The sequence below is a fragment of the Diadema setosum genome, chromosome 13 (assembly GCF_964275005.1).
Source record: "Diadema setosum chromosome 13, eeDiaSeto1, whole genome shotgun sequence".
Classification (NCBI taxonomy): Eukaryota; Metazoa; Echinodermata; class Echinoidea; order Diadematoida; family Diadematidae; genus Diadema; species Diadema setosum.
Genome location: NC_092697.1, coordinates 323,536 through 335,385, shown reverse-complemented (window position 1 = coordinate 335,385; position 11,850 = coordinate 323,536). Strand labels below are relative to the sequence as shown.

The 11,850-nt window shown below is 37.8% G+C and overlaps 1 protein-coding gene across 2 annotated transcripts in view; it reads right to left on the bottom strand.

The window, feature by feature from the left end:
• Nucleotides 1–7,965: 7,965 nt before the first annotated feature.
• LOC140236692 (ras-related protein Rab-3-like) overlaps nt 7,966–11,850 on the bottom strand; it is a 61,925-nt gene continuing 58,040 nt past the window's right edge. For both annotated transcript variants that reach the window (XM_072316614.1, XM_072316613.1), the window contains exon 5: nt 7,966–8,691. In XM_072316614.1, the coding sequence (XP_072172715.1) occupies nt 8,504–8,691 (188 nt within the window). In that variant the 3' untranslated portion in view covers nt 7,966–8,503. The remainder of the gene's footprint in view (nt 8,692–11,850) is intronic.

Below are 11,850 nucleotides of genomic sequence, written 5' to 3'. Positions count from 1 at the left end.
TGTGAAATCTGTGCCGTTGGGGTCGAGAGAGTCTTTGGTTTTTTGTTTGTTTGTTTGTTTTTTGTTTCTCTCTCGTAGCATTCGTTGTTTCATTCGATATCTTTGCTGTCGCTGCACTGACACTGAGTCCTAATGATGACCATAATGGGTTGACATTATCCTCGCAATCGTTGAAATACTTTGAGGATATTTTGTGTAGGATGAGCTGCTGAGAAGGTAAAATTCGTAAGTTCGGAAAATCCCTAAAATAGTTTTAGGGGGAAAGCATCACAGACGTTATGACGACCAAAGCGTACCTATATTTGATTTTTATATCATATTTTCAACTGTAGATAAAATAGGTAGATTTAATGAACACTGTTATCCTAAATTATAAAAACAGCAGCAACATCACACCTACACACGGACAAACAAGCACACAAACTCGCTGTATACTACTTTCACCAGAATTAGACAGTTAGATGTAATTGGTGTAAGAAGGAAAACATTTTTTCTTTCATTTCACTCCTTGTCATTGTCATTTATAAATATCCACAGCTTCAGCACCGCTTGATTAAATTGTCTTTCTATCACCATGTCGTCAGTAGAGACTGAGTGCAAGCTTGTGTTTGCGTTGTTCATTTTTGCATGTGCTTGTACCTGCATATTTGACATGTGTACATTTCACGTGCCAGAGCCATTTTCTTTCCAAGTTTACATTCTAAGTTTCCGTTTTCTAGTCTGACGTCCCCGGAGATAATAACAATATCTCATCCCAGAGTTCATATCGGTTATAACTCAATAAAAACACACCCACTTGTCTGATATTTTACAACGTTAAATAGAAACTACAAGAACTACCTTTCTTCGAGCCCGCGGGGATGGGGATGAAAAGGTATGACCTGAATCCTCGTCTTACTTTAAACTAGATTATAAGAACTAGATTGTAGGTAAAGCTGAATATGAGTTCGGCATAAGGGGAAATAAAGTCCATCTCGGTGGTTCAATTTAGATCACAGGTGGTAGAAACTCTATCTCCTTGGTTCAACATGCTCAAAATGTGGGGACCTACTTCTTTCGGTAAGTGCGTAATGGCATCGAATGCAATAAGTTTATTTTAGGTGGAAGTGGGTAGGAAAATTTATGTTATACCCAGAGAACGGGTCACACACCAGTCACGCGGAATATCAGTATATACATGTATGTCAAGAATTCACATCTCACCCATTCTATCAAAAAAGAAATGCTAAAATATTTATCCTGCAGAGTGTAAAGAGATAAACTTACTTAAATGAACGCTGACGATGTGCTCTGAAGTTAATGTATGAATACAATATATTACTAGACCCACACTTAACGTCATGATATCATATTCATAATCCCTTTCTTACAATGATCATTCCTCTACTCCTCCTCATGATAACCACCACCACCACTACCACTACCACTACCACTACCACTACCACTACCACTACCACTACCACCACCACGTCAATCACCGTCTGAGGCCATCATTAAGTGTGTATAGTTAAGCAGTGTTAAGAATAGAAAACAGGAGGAAAACATCTGGTAATCCGTCTGAATGTCCATAGCGCTAAAATTAGATCATAATTATGCTGTAATAGGCCCCTGACACCTCAATGTTAACAAGCCCCCCCCCCCCTTTCCATCTCTCTCCTACTCGTCAGAATGACGTCATAGCTTGTGTCTAGTAAAACGCTGATTATGTGTTCCATCATGTCGTATATGATCGCCTGCCAAGAGTTCCTCACCGCCATCAGGGACATTCTCACATCGAGGAAATCACCGTACCTCCTCCTTACATGGAAAAAAATAAACGTGATTTAAATCTCGCTTTGTTTCTTCCGGTGATATAACAGGGCCATTACAAACCTCATACAGTAGATTAAAATGATTGCCTGGTCTTCGACAGCGGAAGGATAAGTTATATTAAGAAATATAAATTATAGAATTATTCTTCAGTTAGGATCAGGCATTAATTGATAGTTGATTAGAGGAGGTATTAAGAGAAACAGTAGAACAGAGGAGGAAAGAGACAAAAAACAAACAAACAAACAAGTAGCTTACATCCGTACAAAAACAGACATAATATATTATGCAAGCATAAGCTATGAAACTGAAACATAGTATACACTGCATATACCTATACATACATACACACATATACGTATACATAAAGTATACATTACAAGTAGATGGACACCTCACGATGGGTGGATTAATGATTGTGATAAAATTCATGCGAACCCCCCCCCCCCCCGAAAAAAAAAAATGGTTGATTAAATCATTATTGATGTTAGCTTTCTGCTACAACCCTTTCGACTGACATGGATTTATATCGAAATTGGAGAAACTTGTAGAAACATACAGACACATAAAGGGAGAGGGAGAGAGAGAGAGAGAGGGATAGATGCAGATAAAAAGAAAGAGAGATAAAAAAAGAAGAGATAGATGAGAATGTGTCGCTCAGAACTGCATTCGAAGTCAATTTTATGCAACCCAAATTATATCACTACTACGCTAATTCTGAGTGTTAATGACGTCACTATATCCTATACACTCAATCCCATTCTCTTTATTTACCCGATGTTATTAAAGTAAGAATAATTCGGTGCCTAGCACACTCTATATTCTTGGTTCATGAAGTCTATAAGAAACCATGGTCGGGAATGGCGCCGCATATAGCCTAAATAAACGTAATTTGATTTCTACGGCTTTGCGTCACGTGGTAACGAGTTTATCCAGATGTCAGTAGACACACCGCGAGTACTGCCGGACGCCAGTGACTAAGGATGACTGTACGTACTGTATCATCGCATCGCAGAGTGCAAGGACATGATACGTGCATCCTGCCTTCATAAGCTACAATGTGAACGATATGATTCTGTATGATAATAACCGTCTAATGATCAGTGACATATAGGACGAAAGAACTAATCTTTTGCCATTTCAGTTGAGGTAATTGACTAAGTAATTCAACCTTAATCAACCCCCACCTATCTTACACAGATATTTTGTATCTTGATACCGAATAATGACTTTTATGTGATTTGTGATGTGTTGTTTTAGTTTGGAAATGAGGAAAATGGGGAAATGGAATAAAAGGATACGTCAAGAGTCTTGGTGTACGAGCAGCAAAGCGAAGTTAAGCCTCTACGCAAAGCAACTCTCTCTCTCTCTCTCTCTCTTAAAAAATGTATATACTGAGCCATTTCGCATCAGTTGCTGAAAGAAAACACATACACACACACACACACAACGGGGAAACAATCAAAAGACGTTATTCTGACGCGTTTCGGGAATTATGCCAAAACGTCGACATTTCCTCTGATACTTTTTAAGTGTTTGCCTCGCGGCGTGTGCAAAATTTACATGGCTGTGGGAGAAGCGATCCTGTGCCGAGATCTCTCGAGTAATACAGCAGCTTTCCGGGTGTAGGTTGTTTTTTATTTTTCTTACTTGGAATTTGACTGTAAATTTATCGACAGAAAATGATTTCTTGAAAGCTTTTTATAGATTGTCTAAAGATGTCTTTCTTTCACTCTTTATGTACGTGAAAAAAAGGACATGAATTAAGCATCGTGTCACAGACAATTCGTAGAATAAAAGGAGGATATGGATGATACACGTCACAGACACAGAGTAGGCTCCTATACCACTTCTTCCTCCTTACCATGTTGAGGTTTAAAGTTTGAATCTTGTACGGAGTTTTTAGAGATGTCAACACGTGTTGATATCCCTTTAGTGTTTAAGAAACTTTGGTAAGTTGAAAAACAACTTGCTCTGTAATCCTTGAACCGGATTAAGATGCACACACACACACACACACACACACACACACACACACATACACACACACATACGTATATATATATATATATATATATACTTTTGTAAAAATATAGAAAAAAGTATGCCCAAAACTCTCCAACAAAAACTATTATAAATCATTTTTTCGATTTTTTCCATAACGGTTGCTTTTATTAAATATACCGATTTCTTTATAACTACTGATAATAATAACATATATAATGATAATGTAATTTCACTGTCACCACGATATACAAACGCCACGCATTCAGAATTTATAGACAACGATATGGAAATAGAATGGGAATATTTCTAGCACGGTTTATGAATACTTGGACTCGTATTCAGACTACAGTTAAAGCATAACACAACCTGTACTTCAGATCATTTGTTGTTGCCTTTTTTTTTTTGCATGATTTTGCAAACGTATAGACGCCGCTTTTATCCAGATACTTAGTGCTTATACAAATCGTCATTCTTTGTTGAACACTAAAATAAATAACTTTCTTCTACACACATAATGTATACTCTGTTTAAAGAACACTAATTTAGAGAATAATCCTCCTTGTACCACTGCGTCTATGCGGGATATACACAAAGGAAATGGTTGGTTGGAATGGTGTACAAAAAAGAAATACGCAAATATACATTCTGATAATATTCACTACTACGAACAAAGACACCGATTCCACCTGTATCAAATCTAATGCGCTGACAGTTTCCCCAAAACAGAAAGATGATCTCAATTAATTCTTAATGATATAGTCATAGGAAAAGTCACAGTTATCATCTTTTTAAAAGCTACATTGAAAAGACAGCAATGTTCATGCACTCGTACAGGAACTCAGCGGAGAGCACGTTGAATGTCAATAATGCTGCGTTGTTCGAACAACTTAGCCGAGGCAAGCATTGTGTGGGGCGTGTGGACGGGTATAGAAGAGGAGACATGGCTGTGATAACGTCTTTCTACTATTACATGACGAGCGGCGTTTAGAACTGCGACAGCATAGATACGTCAAATCCTCACAGTCTGTGTTGTACCTGCCTCTTGTTCCCACGTTTTAAAGAGAGTTCAGGAAGTGAATATGTTTCTCTGACCTTTTCTATGCCACCTGGTACACTTGTTTTAACGTTGTCTCTCTCTTTTTTTTTTTCTTTTTTTTTTTGTCAACTGAATTGCCACTGTTTCGAGATTAAAGCGTTATGACATGATAGTAAATCTGGATACTAAAAAACGAGAGAGAAGATGAAAGCTATAAGAGTATCCATTTAAGGGAGGTTAAAGAATTTAACTCTTTTAAAACCCATACAACCGAACATTAATTTTATGGCGTGCACATAGTTTCACGTCAGCAATTTACACAAACGCTTTTTTTGAGAGTCTGTTTCATGTGCATCGTCTTTGGAGACGCCGTTCTGTATTAGGTAACAAGCACAATATCACCTTTATTACAGACTATTCGTAGCTCAACTCGCAATTTGATTGAACGAAGCTACAGAATACAATCAGTATACAGAGGAGTTATACCAATTTTCAAATGACGTCGACATTGTTTGCAGTATATGGGTGCTCCAAAACTGTGCGCGTCTGTATGTATGTCAGTGCGTGTGTATGTACCAAGCCAATCTATGCTTATTTGAATCGCTTCGTGCACGGTGGCCGGCGCAATTGCGTTGCCCGTCGCCTCCTCTCATGTTAGAGGGAGGCGAGAGCTTGCGAGCTCGCGCCGGCGGCTTTGCGCTTTTCTTTCCTCGCGAGACAGGGTTGACGTCACTGCTGCTATGGCAACAGAGGATGATTTAATCATGCAAGCCAGAAGAGAGCTATTTTATGCAGCGGTGGTTTTACGTACGCTTCGTCTTGCGCCGGCGCCACGAAAGGCTACTCGGTATCAGCGATGTGCATTCAGCGATCAGAGCTAACTGAACCAACATGGCGGCGCCCTCAAAGCTGAAAGAGTGATGTCTTAAAAAACAGGAAAAGACACAAGAATCTAGCAAACGGCGCGCATCTGTGTTACGAGAACGAACGATAAATACAAACAAAAATGTGCTAGTTACTTGTTAGTTATATAGCAGCCTACATGAAAGAATGAATAAATGACCATTTGCACTAGTCTGACAGTCACTCTGACTACCCATGCAGAGACTAATGGACTAGCGATTACTGTCTGTAAAGTTATGACACAAGTCTTTTTCACCCTTGACGTGAAACACATGTACATATTGCACTTGAAAGAGTGGTGGTACCATTTGATAATATCTGACCATTAGGTTGGGATCCCGTGCTGAACAACTGACAAGACAACGAGAAATAAATATGCTAAAAACTTGAAGTCTATGAATGAATGGATGAATACAGAAGCTTGTATCGTATTTTAAAAGGGCACGAGGAAAAAAAAAAGCACACAATTTACGCTACACAGTAGTTGCGTTTGTAGCCTCACGCTATTTTCCATCACATGTCAGTAAAACAGAAAAGATAAATAACTGTTATAGAAATAATCAAGCAGTTTAGGTAGTGAAAATATCAAGTAAAACTACAAATAATACATTAGATTTCTTGCAATCCACTTGATGGTGATTATAGTTGGCTTTGAAAAGTTATTCCTGGTGCAGATAATTTGTTCAAAAAAAAATAAGGAAGGAAGAATGAAATGTCAGGTCCCTCTTAATCGATGACAGCTCTATCATTTTGGGGGGTATAAAGGTGTTCCATATGTTAGTAGTCATGTTGATTACTTTCACTATATTTCAGTTGACATTGCATCATAGATCTGCCTGTCTGCTTCTCTTAGTGGTTTTCTGCATTGGTAAGAAACATGAGTGTTGACAACATTTTTATTACACCCAACTTTAATCCATTCTATACTGAATTCTGAAATCCCCATAGGCTTAATACACAGGCTACCAGGTATGTCCATTTAATGAATGCAGTTACTCTTCAGAAATGAAGTGTGTGTGTGTGTGTGTGTGTGTGTGTGTGTGTGTGTGTGTGTGTGTGTGTGCATCTGTACATAAATGTCATTTAATCACATTGAGTATAGAAGGAATGTGATTTACTAAATAGAGGAAAGGAGAGGACCAACCTTGACGGATTGGAAAGAGAATACACTGTACAAACAAAACAAAAAAAACTTGTGACTTATTCATAAAAGAGTTAGCATTTTTTCAATATCAAACATAGGTCTCTTGCTTGCTTTAGAGAGATATCACTTTCAATACTAATAGATAAAAGTCTTTAGTATTCATTCTTTGAGAAAAGACAAGTTTAGAGTATTGCTCTTCATTTAGTTTTTTTTTTTCATATAATGTGACAATGATAACTCATCTATATTCTAAATTCCAACATTGTGACATCACCACCATGTAAACTATGCTGATCTAATCTTCAGGAAAAAAATCCCACATTGAATGACACTTTCCAAATAAAACCTCTGCTGGAATGCTTGATACTTTGTATGATGGACCCTATGGCATGATGAGAAATGGCAAAACAAAGCTGGCAAAGAAAAAGATACCTGTGAACATAGCATACATTTTACTGGCAAGCAAATATGCTTCACATTTTCACTTGGAGATTTCCATGCATATTGCCTTTTATTCAAAGTATACATCATCAATAAACCCATACATCCATCACAGTGGTTCTACCCTCAATGTTGTAAATATAAATAGTCGAGGATATAAATTCTTACCACACCTTGTAGTTTTACAACATGATAAACATGAACTATTAATTAACAGAAACCATATCATTAGACCCAAACTCAAGTACTGGATAGAAAGTATTAAACAGCATTCAAGAGGATTTTTAAAATGAACAGTTTTCTCAGCCTTGAGAAGCTACCAGTAATCCCCATGTCATGATAGATAAAAGTGCCAATTTCTGAAATCATATCTTTGTCTAAGCAAGACAGAGATACCAGTAGTAGAGTCAGAGTTTTATCCAGACACCTGCCCCATGAAACATCTCAGTAAACCTGCTTCTTGGCACTTCATCCATTTGAGATAAGAAGCCAAAACCCGAGTTGCGTGAGACGTACTTACATTGTAATCCCTCTTTTTAGGGTTGCCTTAAGCTGCATTTGTGCTCATGGTATATCATACACAATTCACCAAACAACATAACACATTTGCTTTTGTGTATGTGTGTGTGTGTGTGTGTCTGTGTGTGGGCGGGTTTTATGTGAGCAGGCAGGAGTGTGTATTCACACCAATGAACCATTCATCACATTTAGAATGATAGCAACATGGATGCTAGACAAGGGAGTTATCAGATGGGTTCTCGATCCCATTCACACCCTGGAGGATCAGTTCTGTTCCTTGCAGTGCAGTTAAGCCAGCACACATGGCAAAAGTGAATGTAATGCTCAAATATAGTCAAAACCTTGTGTATCATACCAAGACCCCTCCCAACCCACCCTAATTCCTTCCCAACACCATACCACTAATCACCTTCCATTTGAGCCGCACATGACATCACAACCTTTTCTTTCAAACACACATAGAAACAAAACAGTCACAATCTTGTCCAACCATTCTTCATTTAGTCACATATGGCTCGAATGGTAAGAGGAGACACAAAGGAAGGTTGCCACTCCCAAACTCCAGTCTCTATCCCAATCTCACTTGTTCCCCTGGTAACTTCCCCCAAACCCTACCACATCCCATCCCTCCATCTATCCCTCTCCTAGCATGAACACGATTGGTTAGCCTGCTGTTGGTCCGGGTTTGTTGGCGTGATTGTGGTGGAAGGTCGAAGGGTCTGGTCGGTGTCGATGGTCTCTGACATCTTGTCACAGATGATGTCCACTAGACGCTCAAAGGTCTGCTTCACATTGATATTCTCCTTTGCACTTGTCTCAAAGAACTCCAACCCTGCAGTGAAAAGAAAAAGAGAAAGAACGATAGATGTAAACACCACATGTTATGCATCTGCCAAACATACAACCATTTGGTGTTAATATTCACCACAATCGGTCACAAATCACAGGAAGCACAGTCATAGGTTGTTTTTTTTTTCTTCTTCTCTCTCTCTCTTTGAGACTCAAGTACAGTTGTGCAGGTCACATCGTCTATATACTGCTAGATCATACATGTCTGATATGTTCAAGATATGTTCCTAAATTGTCATGAGTTATTCTTGACCATCAAGGCCTGATGAAGAGACAAGACCTTTCTTTTCATTGCAAACACAGAAATATCACGATATCCCTGATATGAGCTGACCTACAAAAAGAAACTTGTATGAAGGAACCTGGAGGGTATCAGGATATCAAAACAGATTAATGATTGGCCACAGAAACAGTAAGACGTGTAGATTGAAATAATCCAATCCAATCACACACAATAGAACATCTAAATGACACATGAAATAAATTGAGTTCATATTTGTAGTGCATCATTCTGAGCATATTGTGCTGCAGCTTGAAGACAACGACCTACGACCTGCATAAATTGTCAACAATGAAGTAAAGAATTAGGAACTGCACGAGCAGCAGAATTTGTCGCCAGGCGACAAATTGTGCAGGAGCGACAATTTGTACAATGCACATGAATTGTCCTTTGCAAGGAGTCACTTATGAATAGAAATATCATTAGTGATCCTTTCCTGAGCAAACTAAACAAACACTAACCATCAGTAAAAGAATCACAGAATCTTCAATCTATCACTCTGACCACGTCTGCATGAATCATTTCAGGATTATCATTGCAGCATACTTGTTACTGCTGACCTAGACCTCTGCCTGGGGTAGGGTTAGATGAAACCTGTTCTAATAAGACCAATGGCAACATTGGTAATCTGAAATAAGCTGCTACCGATGACACATGAGGAAGGCGCAGCTTTTGGACTTGCCTAGCAGAGAAGCAAAATCCATGCAACCTTCAATTAATGCAGAGTCAACAGCACACTCACTTACTCACTTGGGTGTTGCTAGGCAACAAACAAACACAAACGTGATGGTGTTGGCAAATGAGACCTTTCGTTGACAAAAATTGGTCACATGATATACTCTTTGTGAAGTGGTCACATGATGTTCTGTTGGTTTGTCTTACAGAGAAATGAATATGGACATTAAATTTGTGAGACTGATAGTATTGCATATGACTACAAAATGCATAATTTGTAATTCAACATTATTTAGATATTATTAGAAATTATCATTACAGTGACTTAGATGAATATAATTAGCCATAATGGTTGGTCATAAGTACAAGGCAATTTCAACAACAAACACTATAAAAAAAAACCATACAACATTAGGGCTAGACATTTTGGGGTGGCCAAAAGGCCCGATAGGGTTACTAAGATTAAAAATGGATTAATATTTTCCTTTCATTGTGGGCCACTACATTCCTTTTCTGGACCACCAAATTTTGAATCTAAAAATTTCATCACTAGAAAAAAAAAGTTAGTGGGGAGCCCTAAACATGAATTTAGTTCTGCTCTATCAAAAGTGCTTTGAAGGATACTGTGGTTTTTCATAGGATATCAGAAAATGGCTTGTTCACACCCATATCATGGACATAAACACAAGGAATGTAAAAAATTAGTGCATTCAGAAGATAGAGATAGAAAAAGCTTGCCATTCTGTCAAACCACTAACTGGTTTTTAGGTTATTACTAAATTTTCTGTTACATGTGGAAAACAAGCATTTAACACAAAAGTCATTTTTCTCCAGGGAATTTTGAAGAATGTATATGTTAAGATAAAATATTCATAGAGTCTGTTCTTTCCCATTTCTATGCCTTATTAAGTCCAAAGAGGTTGTTGATATTTGTTCAAATACATGTAATTGAGATATACAAATACTGTTATGAAAACCAATTATGGAGTAATATACATTGTACAGCTGTACTTGCATCTGATTGAAAATGTTATTTTCAGTCAGTGAGTTTAATCAAGGTGTAAAAATAAAGGATTTTTTTTTTTACATAGTATGTGTTTGAAATAGCATCCTACTTCAGTAGGACAAATACATCAGAGGCATAAAATAGGTGATATACCAGATAATGATGTAGACATTTCATCTAATGGTAATTTTCTTTTGTATGCACATATTCCAATGCAAGAAACTCATTTCAAACATCAAATCTGTGTACTTCTGTCAAGTTGAGAGTCTGTTGAACAGAGGGAGCAATACCATACACTCAAAAAAGACATTATTTTCTGAAATAAATATAGATTGTTGGTTAAGATGCAATCTGTATTCTCTCAAAACTACATCCTCTCTTGAATAGCATGTTCATAGTACTATAATCAGAGAGCAATTTAACTTTTCCAGTATCGCTGAGAAGAAAATGCATTTTGTTTTGCATTGCTGAGAAACTCCTCCAAGTGAAGGGGAAGAAAGAAGCGGGGGCTGAAGACATTAATCAACCTGGTCACAATTATTAACTCTCAGCTGGCCTGACCTTTACAGACTTTCAAAGGGAATCATGGCAAAACGCAGCAGGACAGGAAGGCAGACAAACCAGCAGAAATTAGACTCTGCTTCTGGAACTAAAAAGTGGGACATCTTGATCTGCGCATCTCTAGGCCATCGCCTCTTATCAGTTATTCATGGTGGTTGAGGGGAGGATGGTTGTACAGGTGCACGATCAATGTGCAGTACATTCATTTTAAAGGTGCCTAGACTTTTCCGAATGATGAAAAATCTACAGAGGGGATAACAGAGATTTTAGAGTGAAGTGGCCCTGAGCTTTGGTTTCCAATGTGTCAAGTGAAAGAAGCATCCCTGTATGCCCAATGCAATGAATAGAACAGTGGAAACATCTCTGACTGATATGGACAGCTTGTATCTTTTAACAAAGCTTAAATTTTCCAGAACTCTTACATGATTCAACTATTTCTCATCCATTAGCCTGAAGAAAGCACTTCTGTGAAGCTTAATGATAGCTTTAGTATCTTTGATTAAATAGTGAATGGTTGATTCAAACCAATTTCAAATTGTGCTATTCTTCAACTGCAGAAATGAAACAAATTTAGTAGAAAGAAAAATAACACATTTTGCAAACAATTACACACACATTGG